This window comes from Lycorma delicatula, chromosome 5, assembly GCF_047948215.1.
Source record: "Lycorma delicatula isolate Av1 chromosome 5, ASM4794821v1, whole genome shotgun sequence".
Classification (NCBI taxonomy): Eukaryota; Metazoa; Arthropoda; class Insecta; order Hemiptera; family Fulgoridae; genus Lycorma; species Lycorma delicatula.
Window position 1 is genome coordinate 29,016,383 of NC_134459.1, and position 14,080 is coordinate 29,030,462.

The following is a 14,080-nucleotide window of genomic DNA, read 5'->3' on the forward strand; positions in this document are numbered from 1 at the left end:
TAAAAGGGTTATTTTTTTAATCTCGGATCTAATTTTTCAAGTTTTGTCTATTATTATTTTAGTGAATTTAAGACGGATTTAATTGCATTCCAATCCGTTGTTAAACCAGCGTTATCGAACCCATTTCATGGGCCGACCGCGGAAGGCTAGGCTTATAAAGCCTGTCCTCCCGACGTAATTCCCCTTCAGACCGTCCACTGAAGTCCTTTCGGTGCTAACTCTTTAATAGGCTAGCAGGAATACGCCACAACGGGGCACTAGCTATAAGGAGGGAGCAATGCGTCCCCTTTTCCGGAGGAGTCGCAATTGCTGGGATATTTTGTCTTACTGTAAGTTTTTTTTAAAATTTAGACCGCGTTTTTGTTTTATGCGCGACTTACCGTGTTTGACGTCTTCAAACTATATAACTCGCGAAAACTTTTCACTCGCGACCCCGGAAACGCGTCTGACGCACTATTCCGTTTATGGCTCATGCGATATGGAGGCCCCTAAGCCTGGTTTGTCGATTTTCGGCTACCGCACCGCACCATCACGGTGGTTCGTCCAGTACGGCGTGAGGCCGCTTCCTTACAACTGTCGGAGTTGGGTCCTCTCGGCAGATGTCCCGAAGATGACTGTGTTCGGACACAGCCGCTCTCCCGAACAGTCTGCGCGCCTGCGCCACCCCCACCTCGGACACGGATTGAAATCTCGCATCAGATCGGAGAGTGGCGTTCCTGACGAACCACGGAGCTCCAAAGATCGTCCGCAACGCGATGTTTTGGACGGCCTCGATCTTCTTTTGAAGCGAGGAGCTCAACACTGCCCCCCATGCCGGGTAAGCATATGTTAGAATCGGCAGTACGTATAGCCGAAAAATGAGGAGCTTAGTTGCCAGTGGGTACGGGCTGGCACTGTTCAGCACTGGGTATAGCGAGGCTCTGGCGGCCTTAGCCCTCCGGGTCGCATAATTTACATGTTCGCCGAAGGTAAGCCGCCTGTCCAACACCACCCCCAGGTACTTAACTGTTTTCTCAAAAGGGATTTTCTCCCCTGAGATTTCCAGCTCTCTGGTCGGTTTTCGTGTCTTGCATGTGAACATCACGGCCACCGATTTTTCACCGTTGACCCTGATTCTCCACATGTCGAGCCACGGTTCCACTAAGTCCAGCTGCCTTTGGAGCCTCCGGACCGCTATACGTAGTAGCAATTCTCAAAAAAAATTCTATATTAGTAATTAATATCAAATCCCAGTCAGCCATGGCATTTTTCATTTGCTACAAAATTCAATTTCCATGTTTCACGCACAAACTTCAATATTATGTGGCATTATAAAAAATAAATATTATTTACAATCAAACTCCTATTTAGTAAATGTTGAATGTTATAAAAATATCTGGTATGAATTAATTAGCTATAAGATTAGAATTCAAAATCTTAGGCAATATTATCTCTAAGGTAAATGATATTTACCATGATAAAAAATTTTACTGTATGCAATATCAACATAATGTCAGTAAGATTAAAAAAAAACAAACTCATGAGAATTACCACAAGAGTTTTAACAGATTATTTGATTGTAAAAGATTGCAATTTGTAGAAAAATCTATAAGATGAGTTGCAACATTTTTTGATAATATTTAGCAAAACCTGGCGTATTAAAGTCACCTAATAATAATAGTAATAATTTAACTGTGGCTGTCCTATATGTGTATGCTAAGCGAATTACAGGAACAATTTATTTTTATTTAATAAATTATACAAAAAAAAAATCTTTATTTTGTTACATTCATTTTTTTGTTTTTATATTACAGCAAGTAGATTTATTACAGCTGGAAGAGGAACTACTTGATATCGATAAAGATCGTTTAGCAATTGAAGAGACCAACTTGATTAAATTAGAAAATTTAGAAGTTGAAAATGAAGTGGTAAGGATATTAGATTCTGCATACAGTGAAACACCAATCGTCCAGATGAACCTTTACAAGGCCAAATCTGGATAATTATGTAGAAATTTACTTACTATAAGTTTTACAAACATAACCACATATTTTCATGAATCAGATTCAAATTGCTAGTTTTTTCTTATTCTGGATATAGAATCAAGAAAATATAGATAATTTTTATGAGCTTGTATTTAAAAAAAATTGTAGTGATAGATCACTACAATTTTTATATCCATGTATATTGCATTCCTCATTTCATCTTTTGTGATGCAACTAATTTTTAATTACTCTAGATGATTTGGCTCATCTTATAAATTTTGCAGTGTAGTATATCAGTAATCTTAACTTATGTGAATGAATTTTTCTAGTAGAAAATGTAAACATCTTTGGGAAACATTTATAGGTAAATCTACTTTTTTTAATTGTTGGGTGAAAAATTAACCATAAATAAGATCTGAAATTGTTATCTTATTATGGAAGATATTCCACCCAGCTTATCAGTGTATATCAGTTTTAGTACAAAGTTATTTGTTGATATAATTCAAATAGATTCTAATCATATAAAGCAAACTTCTCAAAATGCATTTGGAAAGTAGAATAACTTTATTCATCCAGTTACTCAAATATTTTAGGATTTAAAAAGATCATTAGTTTTAGAAAGAAAGCAAGTATTTCATTTTTTTCTGAGATTTATTACAGTATGGAATTAAGTGTAGCGATTTCTAAAATGAATTATTGATGCACTGTCTTATTATTTACATGAATCAATAAAGTTACAAATAAGAGAAACAAGTTTATTTTATATACTATACTCAAAACTGGTAAAAACAAATATCCTGCACAAGCTATCTGGTGCTACATGAGAAGCCGTTTAAAAACATCAGACCTGTCTTTTTTGTTCTCTGCCGAATATTGTTTATCTGTTTGACTAAACAACGCCACACTGAGAAAATTGGTACCATTTTGAATCATTCAATGAGTATTATTGCTAGAGTAAAAGACCTACCTTTACTTTTCTGTTCTTGAGCTACAGAAAACCTTTCAAAAGAAGATCTAACCACTTTCCATGAAAATTGAAAAAAATCTCAGGATGATAATCCTCTCATTCATACAGATATCAGTCATGATCACCAAAGATTTATGATCAAAATTTTTCTTTCAATCGTCGAGTTGTGTTATAGTTGTACAAAATTTGAATCGGTCAAGGGAACTGCAGATATACCCATTATAATTAGAAGAAGAGGAAACTGAAACTGTTATTGCAGGAGAAAAAAATGATTTTTTAGCATCTGCTAAGATCTGAGAAATTGAAGGAGCAACAATTACTGTAACCAAGTTTTTAACAAGAAAAAAAACAATTACATATAGATATATTTCAATTTTACTTTTTTTTAACGATCTTTAATTTGTTGTACTAAAAAATAAAAAATAATACTTAAAACAAAAAATAATAATTGTGCTAACACAAAAACTAAAATTTGACTTGTGTTTTTTGTTATGCAAAATTAAAGAATAGTTATTTAATTATACAGTATGTGTATACTGAACAACATATTAATAGTAATATTTTATTGTGAATGATTTTGTTTCTAACAGTATTGTCAACTGTATTTTCCTGTTAATTTTTCTGAGCATAATAGCAAACCTATGTAGTATAATAGTTGTCACTAAATGACTACAATGTAGTAGAAGCTACAGTAATGAGTTTTTCACAACAGTCATAATTCATTTGACAGTCAACAAACTACATTTTTCAAAATTATGAAACAAGCTAAAGGGGAAAAATAGCTCTCTGTATTGAAACATGATTTCAAAGTATTTCTGATATTAAAAAATATTGACAATGGATTTTTACAATAAAGTTTTCAATTTTAGATCATCTTTTGGCTGGTTAAGGATAAAAGACAAAAATGTTTTTACTCATCAAAAAATACACTCATAATAGAATTTTTTAATAAATAATTGATAATACATTAGTAAATAAAACTCAGTTTTATTTTTAAAATAAAAAATTAAATATAAACTAAAAAATGTTTAAAAGCTTGCAAAAATGTTATGTAAGATCTAACCTAGATGACCATTTCAGTTTTTAAACATTTATCAATAATAGATAATGAGGAATTAGTATATAAAAAAGTTAATGCCTAACAAAAATAAAAGAAAGATAATGATAAAATAATAATTAAAAACAAATAAACAACACTTATGAATCAAAAGAGAACCTCTACTGGTATTTAAAATACGTATATTTTATAATGGTGGTGATGTAAAAATTTCCAAGCATGTTACAGCAATTAAGTACAGAATCGAGCAATATGAAAATTGTACTCGTCTTTGTCATTATATATGAAACATGAATCAAAACATATAAGATTAAAATTAAATATATTGTATTAAAATTTCTGCAAATCGCAGACATAAGAATGCCTATATAAGTTATAGATACCGGTTGGTTCTTAAATTTTCTGGTGAGATATAAATCTTAAATTCTTAGATATGAATGTTTAATGGAACTATTATAGGGATGCAATGGTAGGTTTAGTTAGAAAAGAAATGAAGGATCTTACTGTAAATCAGGTTCATAAGTAAAAATGGAGGTGCTCATTGGAGATGTTACATGTTGAAACAAATGAAAAAAACAAGAAATCTTTAATCGTCTACTCTATCTATAAAGTTAGAAAATTCATTTCCTTTGTAATCCTCCAAGCTAAAATATATTTTACATCGTTTAAGAAATGTTTTATTTTACAAGCACTGGAAGAAATACTTATTGATAGCATTTTGTAAGTATTGTTTTTTATATATTATTATTTTATCATATTATCTTTTTTAGTGTACATTTAGTTTTAGATTTCAAATAACATTCTTTGTAAATAATTTTTGAGTGTTTTTTAGTTTGAAATTTATTTTAATAATAATTGAAGTAAGGAAGTATATTTAAATAGTTTAATTGTGATATAATCTGATGAAACAATTTGAATTTATTTTGTGGCTGGAAGGAAAAACTAAGTTAATAAGTGTTTTTTTAAACATTCATCGTGCATATTTTACTCCCTTAATTTTTTTTTTTTAATTTAACATTAAGTATTATAATTAACATAAAATACTGAATGTAGTAATTAAAAATAATTTTATTTTGATATTGGAAGAAAAGAAATGTTTTTTGTTTATTGTTTGATAACACACGTTAAAGAAACTGCCATTCATTTTTTCATCAATATTCTCTGTCTATTGAACGAACAGTTGAGATAATACATGACAAATTACAAAAAATTATATTTCCTTCAAATAAATAATTTAAGTAACAGAATCGTTTGATTTGATCTTCATTCATATTTATTTCAGATAAGTGTATGTAGTTGTAGTTTATGTAATTGTAAGTTCATTATTTTAATTCTTTTATGATTTAGTATATTCATTCACTTAACTGTTTAGAATTTATTTTTATCCAAACTACAAACTGTTTAACCAACCTCCCCCTCAATTTAAATGAAAGAAAGCTCAGGATCCCTTTTAGGAAGTGGATTTGAGATCAGCGTTCTTTTAACCAGGTGAAAGCACATAATTGATCGATGACTGTGCATTCATTAGTTTAAATATATATTGCATCAAAAACTGCTTTTCCACAAGAGATTAATTAGCCTCCCATGAAAAGATTAGACTGGTGGTTTACATAGATGTATATTTCCAGTGGATGCACTTCCATTGATAAAGTTATTCCTTTATTATGTCACTTGTAAGGACATGAGTGTAATTACTCTGTACAGTTTGTTTCTGAATATTTAATTTACAAATAAAAAATAGAATTTTGTAGATCTGATTATTTCGTTACAGAGGTTGTCTTAAATAACATAAACTCATTGTTTTTTGTCATAGTTTAAATAAATTAGAATTATTGTAATGAAATGAAAAATCTCTCTGTTTAAATCAAAGTGCTTTATAAATGAATATTTAAAGAAGTTATTCTTGACATAAAATATTTTAATTATTTACTTTGTAGAGAAATGAGTTGAGACAGGTCATGAACTAAAGGTTGTAGAGGATTTCATTTTACCTAAATGTTAGTCCTATAACTTTAGTAATTGTAAGCAAACTTGCAAGATTGCATTGTTTGTTTTTTGAGTACAACTATACCTGAATGGTGTAATCATAATCAGAAATGAAACATTCTGTACAAGAGATAGTAGGAAAAGGAAAGAGTAGAATGATTTCCTGTTGCCTTTAAATACTGAACATTATTGAAATTAAGATGATATTCAGTCTGACAATTGATGTCATCTTCACTTTGTATACCAATGGAATTTGGTAGTATACAAACTGGTAACTCTTTCCAATTAAACTACTTTATATGAGTTACATTATGGCAGAAACTATTGTATAAAGCAAAACGTTAACACATTTCCTTCTGTTATAAAGCAATGCTTTTGCTTTGTAAGGGATTGTTGACTAAGGTTCATTAAGGTCATTAGTTCAAAAAGGCAATTTTTTATTTAAGAAAACTGCAAGTATTTAAGGCTTGGAAGTTAAATATCAAGCAGATGATTAAAATAATAAAAAACCATAAGTAAAAAGTTATAAATGTAAAAACTAATTTGCAATACAAAAGATTAAACAGCATTTTATGTAATAATTAAATATATTACTACTATAAAAGGAATATACTGATAATCTGACTGCTGTAAAAGAAATTCAATATAGCTGATCCATGATGCAGGAATTAAGACCATAAAATGTATTAAAATTGATAAAATACATTATTATTTCTATATAGTTTTAAGTAGGATGGATGTGTGGAGAATTCTGTGATGGATCTACAGTGTGGGAGGATGTAGGCATTGACCTTGCTCCTGAATAGACCGGAGAGCAGAGAGAAATAGGGTGTTTTCATTGCAGGCTTATTAAATTTTGAATCTGTTTCTTGATTTTTAAGTATATCAGGAGGACTTGAGTTAATTGAATTGTAGGACAAAATTGTCATTGTTGTAATCAACAATTACGTTGTTGGTATGAGGGTAGTATTTTTAGTGTTTAAAGACTCAATCAAGTAATGATCTGAGTGCTTAATCTAATTGAAATTAGATGTAGGAAGTTTTTTGTGTGAAACCTTCGGTGTTAGAGGAAGGATCAAGCTTCTGCAAATCAGTTCATTTGATAGCTGATGGTTGTAAGTTATGGTAGGTGGTCGTGGTTGGAATGGGCCATAAGAAGGTGGTAGTAGGTTGTGTAAATACACTGATAGAATATCTGCCAAGGCATTCGCATTAGTGGTATCCTGACACAGGCCAAACTGATGACTGTGTGTGTTATCAAGTTTAGAGAATCTAAAAGATACCTTCAGTAAAACCCATTGTGGCAAGGAATGGAGGGGGTGGTTTGATGACCAGGATCGTCACAAGGCAGTTGGGTATCATCTCTACAATGTTCAGGATATCTTCAGGTTATTCAGTAATTGTCATGAGTCAGAAGTTTACTTGAATCTAATCCTACACCTACGACTATTATTTATTACTTAATTTCAATATAAAATGTTTAATTTCATTCTGAAAGTTTTTGGTTTGAATACCAGTTTAGCTTGCCATTTTTTTACATATTATAAAATGAATTTCATATCATAAAAAGGAAGTATCTGTAATTCAGCGACTGTGATTATCAGAGAGAGAATTGATAAAGTATGAAAGGAATTCTTTGAGAGTAGAAACATTTCTTATATTTTTGTCTCAGTGGTGGTTTGCAATAATGAACCAATTAAATTTTAAAATGTAACTTTACTCATAAAACACTTTCAGTTACATTTTGTGACCATTTTCAGTCACTGGTGTTACTCTTCTCTTAGCAGCACCAGTAATGTTACTGCTGATGACTTTTTTTAATTAGGCAGACATATTTAGAATATGATAAAAAATTGTATTGGATTTGAAATTTTGACCAAGTTGTTTGTTTATATATTTTATAATGTTAAGATGTGGTATTTTTTGGACAAATGTTTTAGTTGTACTAATTGATATATATATATATATATATATATATTTGTTGTCACTACTGTTGGATATGTGATTTATGTCTGAGTTAGTTAGCAAATGTTGACAGTGAAAGTGGAGGGTTTTAAGTGTTCATTCTAGTTTTATTTCAAATAGCAACCTTTTTAATCTATTTAGAACATTTTGCAATCGGAACAGTTTGTTTATAAATTCCAAGGGGATTGTGTTAGTTTAATGATTGATTATGTTCTGTGTATAAGGATCTGATCTGTTTATTTTCCTGAAGACTAGATTGTATCCAAATTTTAAAAAAAATTGAGCTATTTTCTTTTAAGTCTTTGAATAAGCTGATATATCCATTTGTATTTACCAGTTATTTAAAGTGTTTTTTCTATTTCTTCTATACCTTCAGGTGACATAGGTGTGTTGCACAACCTGTTTCATACATGTAAAAATGGATAATTTACGTGCAGCTGGGTGATTTACGATGAATAAGATTAACCATTAATAAAAAATAGCATTTTTAAAAGATTGTAGTTTTACATAGTTCTACATCCCTATCAAGTACCTAATGACATCCTTCTGAAGTCAAACATCTTTTTCCAAATTTGTTTTTAAATGATCATTTCCAGGACAGTATTTAGAACTGAGCATGGAGATTATCCACCATATACTACTCTTATTAAGTTATCATCATCTAGTCTACCCATTAAAATTAGAGCAAATAAAATTTGAACTTAATTTTTTGCAAACATATTCTACATCATCGTTCTAGGAGAGACTATAATCAACCATTAAGAGCGTCATTAGTGATGATTGATATAGCATTATTATTTATCATGGTTATAGTATCATTCTTATAATCTTTCAAAGAAGTTAAATATAACAGATACAAGATGGAAAGCAAGATTTAGATGTATAAAATTGTTCCTTGAAATGACCATTTCTGTACTGAAAACTGCACACTTCTATCCATTAAAAAAATGAAGAGATTGTTAAGAAAGATCACTTCCTAAGATATATTCATTCATTTTCCCATCAAGGATAAGATGATCTTTAATGTATTATATAAAAGGAAATCAGTAAGTAAAATTCATTTAGTGTTTGTTAAAGAGCATAAAGAAATCTGATGGCACATAGACTGAAAAAAAATTAATGAATCATATTCCAAAGTTTTTTTAGATTATTATCAACATTTCTTCAGAGGAATCTGTAGCACTTTACTGTTACCAGTAATTCCACTGAGTTTCAAAATGGAAGAAGTTCAAACAGTTTGAAAGTGAGTTGTTTACTATTTTAAAATTTTTTAAAGCTTTTTTAGATTTTTTTACCAATTTATCTTAACAAAGTGGCCTCAGGCCCTGAACTTCTTAATATGGCCCTGTTATGTTTACTATAAAACCTGATAATCCAGGCATGATTGGTACAGAGTTGGTTAGATCCAAAAGAATGAGATTAGCAATAAATAACCTTTAATAACCCAGTTTCAACTTTTAGTTTAAATTTCAAGATATGTTATTTTTAATTATTATTATTGGCATTACTTTTGTTTATTTGAAAAATGTTTTATTGGTTTCAGTATTTGAATGTTAAGTGAAAATTGTTGACTGAATTAGTTATATATTTTAAACTGTGTAAAATACATCTTTAACAAATACTGTTCAGTTTTATTAATGTTTGTTTAGTTATTGCCTGTATTAAAAATACTCGTATACTGATTATGTATAAAAAAAAAGGTATTTTTTATGTTTAAAAATGTCTGATAGAATAAAAATTAAGACTATTTAGACTAAATTAAGACTATTTATTTGTTATTATGAGTGGATTTCATTTTAGTATTACGCTTGTCACTGATTTAAATTTTTTTTACTAGTATTATGTTTGTTGGAGTATTAGTTTACTACTTTTAATATAAGAAAATAAAATATCCTATATGTACAAACAAATGTAATTCTCTTTTTAATGATATTTTAGAACCAGTTGATATATTTTTAATGAAATGTTTACCTATTGATCTCATTTGTTGTAGAAATTTTAATAGTATTATTTTTAATAAAAAATACTGTGAATGACAAAAAAATCATATTTTTAAATTGGAATTATTTTTTAAAATTATAATTAATGATAATAAATTTAAAAGTTATTTAACTATTTAGCTGAGATGTTAATAAAAAATTAATTAATTAAAATTATTTTTTTTGTATATAATTATTATTATATATACTAATGTAGGTGGTTATATGTAAAACAGTTTTTTAATTATATATGTTGTGTATAATTAATTACATTTTTAAATTTGTAGATTTAAATTGTTAAAAATATTTTAAGTGCAAATTGGGGTGTTTATTTCCGTAATAAAAATGTTCGCCTTTAGTACATTTTGTATAAAACAAACTTTTGATTGATGTCAGATTTATTATAAAATTGGTATAATGTTTATACTAAGGCATATTTCCATGTCTGTTTGGTGGTTATAGTGTATTTTCATACAGGTTTTGCGATTTCTTTGTTTTTTTTGTTAGGTAGTATTTGTGATACTGTAAAATTATGTTTAAAGTGAGATTTTTTTAAAGTTTATTAACTTTACTTTAAATGTGTGCATCTTGGTTTGAATTATAAAAATAATGTTGAAACAGTATATTTCATATCTCTTATCTATAAAAGTTATGTTCTTTGAAGATACTCTTTATTGTCTAAAACATACTTGAAAATTTACACTTTTGTAATAATTTATTGCTTGAAGTAAGGAAAGAAGCTCAGAGAAATATCTATATAACAAAAAAATGTAGTTTTTAGACAATCAATTCATCATATAAGCTCTTAGCTAGCAGATGAAAATATGGAATGAAGATTTTGTTGTTTGGGAAAAAATTCCAAGCCATAAGGGATTTGTACTGGGACCTCAAAATGAAAAGTTAAATCACTACCACTCTGCCACTGTATGTTAGTATTTACTTTTCTCTTTTTTGTGTTTTGTTAGAAGTAAAATAAATTAGTTATATTTTTTAACAATTTTCATTTTGTGTGGGAAAATGGAAGAGTGATGGATTACCATGGAATCACACTGGTTTCATTTGTACATTATACATATAATCTTGTAGGTGTAATGCAGAAATGAAATTATGGATGCAGTAATATTAAAATTTATTTAACAATTATGTATTAAGAAATTATTGTAAAACAAAAAAAAAAAAAAGGTTTTAACTGAATAATATGTTATAATTTTATTAGTCATTTTAATTATAAATAATAGAAAAACAAATACTTCATTATAATACAAATTGATTATTTTTGTATGATAAGCATTAAAACTCTATCTTTGAGACAAATTTCATTAATTCCATTTATGACTGGTGAACCTCATTCTTAGTACTGCAATTAGCACATTATTTTGTCTCAAACTGCTAGTTGGGATATCCCATTATATATATCAAAGATGAAAGTATAAAAACAGTTTACCACCAAGAGTACAGAATTCAATAATACTTCTTACCTTATGCTTATTGTTATTTCATAATAGCACTTTTCAGGGTTTCCCTCATCATCAGTTAATAAAACTTTTTCTTTTTGAAAAATCACACATTAAACTTAAAACATTAAAATTGTAAACATAAAAATATGTAGTCATAAAAATTAAAAAATTATAAATTAAAAAAAAGTTTTTGTTAAGCGGTTGGCCACACATACAGTACTGTACTCAAGAGAACAGTACTGTATGTGTGGCCAGTCACAATTTTTTTTTTTAATTTTTATGACTATAATATATTTACAATTTTAATGTGCGATTGGTATTAGTTCTTTTTTTAGGTTTTTTTTTACTTTGTTTGGTGGTTGTTGAATCTGTCAAACTGATAATCTAAGCTTTTAAAAAAAAACAACAAAACTATAACTTAATATATCAAAACTAAACTACACAACTTATTTCTACAAAAAATGCAATAAAAATTTTGTTTTTTTATGTAAGGAATGAATAAATTAACTAAATGTCCAAATTTATGAAAAAAATGCTTTTTTAATTTTGTAAAATTTTAATGAGAGCAATTTTAATATTAAATAATAAAAGCATAATGAATAAAAATTGGAATAATAATGCTAAAATAAAAAAATGAGAGTAAAATTTTTTTTTTGCTGCTGTATGAAAAATAAATTTATGTCAGAGTGAACATCAATAAAAATAGTTTTTCTGTGCTATTATACACAATAAAAATTCTCTGAAGCAACAAAGTGCAGATGATAAGGAGTAAAGCATTGAAATGTGATGCAATAAAATAAATGTTGACCTGTAATTCAGTATTAATTCAAACATCCCACATTTAGAATCAAGTGTGACTCATAAATGTGTCATAAGATAATCAATAATAATAATAGGAGATGGATTTGTCAGAATTTCCAGAATGAAACAAGCCTATAATGGTGATTACTTTAAAGTTTATTTTAAAACTGGTTGTGCCATTTATATATTAAGGGTATGCAGAAGAAGGCAGAGTAAGTAAAGTGCAGATCATAAGGAAGAGACAAAATAATACAATCAACAATAAACTTGAACAAATCTATTAGACAATGCTTCAAAGATAGCCCACAGCTGTGACTAATTTACTAGTAATGACAACATTTTTACCAAACTACAAATTTAGGATAATTTCACAATTTAGTAAGTATATCTGCGTGTCCCATCCCATTTCGTCCTCTCCTTTGTAAATGCATGCATGCGTGCATGCATATATATATATATATATATATATATATAAATATATATATGTGTGTGTGTGTGTTGGAGGTATGTATTCATATGAGGTATAGATGTAACAATGTTTACATTACTATAACTCTTGTGCACAAAAAATAATCAAATGATCTTTCTTATATGAATGAGCAACATTAGATGCACACAGAGCTAAAAAACCAAAACGACCAAACCAAAATGAACTGAACTCTATAAAAACCAAAATTTTTTAAAACTTAATAAGTATGGTGAAAAATGAAAGTCCCTGAAAAGAGGATTTAAAAAATGAATGTACCACATGATCAACAAGGTATCATAACATCACTTAGCATGAAGAACAATAATAAAATAAAAAACATATATAATATATAAATAATAAAGTTAGAAATAATTACTCCCAAACCATAAAATCTATGAGGTCATTACACCAATTACAGAAGAAATAAGAAAGAAGAAAATAAAATTCTTTGGCCACCTCTTGCGTTTGGAGGAATCAAGGAAAAGTAAACAACTCTTGGAAAGATTGCTAAAGCTAAAAACGCAACCAGTGTAGCTCACTGAAGTGCTTCAAGACATCAAAGAAGCAGGCATTGCACTACAAGATCTCAGAACAGGATCTGGAAATTATAACGACTTGCCTGGTGTTAAATATAAAGAAAAGCCTAAAAAGAAAACGGGGACGGTTTGGAACGGAAATGGGATTTTTCCAGGAAAATGAAAAGAGTATTGGAAGATAAGAAAGACTAAACATAAATAACTAATTGGTCCTTCCGGGAAGTAACAAAAAAAAAAATAATAATAATAATAAAGTTCAGCTTACCAATATGTAAAAATTTAAATCATTCGAGTGCTTTCGGATTATTATCCATCTTCAGGAATATTAAATTAATTATAAGATGTGTAAATTGATCGTCACGTACCATGACAATCAATTGTTTTATATATATATATATATATAAAAAAGTTTACTTAATTTACCATATGTTATTTCAATTTATTCTAGTTCTGCTATTTTAAATAAATTTTTACACATCTTATAATTAATTGGATAATATCCTGAAGATGGATAATAATCCAAAAGTGCTCAAATGATTTAAACTCTGACATGTTGGTAAACTGAACTTTATTATTTATATATAACATACCAATAGTGCCATGTTGAGAAAACTTAATCTAAAACATTTATACCCATATATATGTATCATTCAATAAAATAAATTAGCCATGAAAATACTGAATAAATAAATTTGAAGATCACTTAATAATCTAATATATTTTAATAATGATGATTTAGTATAGTGAATAGCCAAAAATTAAAAAAAAGCTTAAGATGAAACCACCTGAGAAAAGTGAAATATATTATCTGCATCTATCTAATAGAATTCTCTTAATTTTTCTTATTCCTATTCTATTATTTAACACAAGAGTGTCATCTTCTCAGATGTGTTGTTCAT

The 14,080-nt window shown here is 28.4% G+C and overlaps 1 protein-coding gene across 5 annotated transcripts in view; it reads left to right on the top strand.

Annotated features, from left to right (window-relative positions):
* The window catches only part of LOC142324837 (uncharacterized), a 30,486-nt gene extending 18,905 nt beyond the window's left edge, over positions 1–11,581 (top strand). For 2 of the 5 annotated variants that reach the window (XM_075365875.1, XM_075365872.1), the window contains exons 3-4: positions 1,794–1,907; positions 3,522–9,474. In XM_075365875.1, coding sequence (XP_075221990.1) covers positions 1,794–1,907; positions 3,522–3,578 — 171 coding nt within the window. In that variant the 3' untranslated portion in view covers positions 3,579–9,474. The other 3 variants (XM_075365873.1, XM_075365874.1, XM_075365871.1) reach the window with 3 other exon arrangements.
* The last annotated feature ends 2,499 nt before the right edge of the window (positions 11,582–14,080 follow it).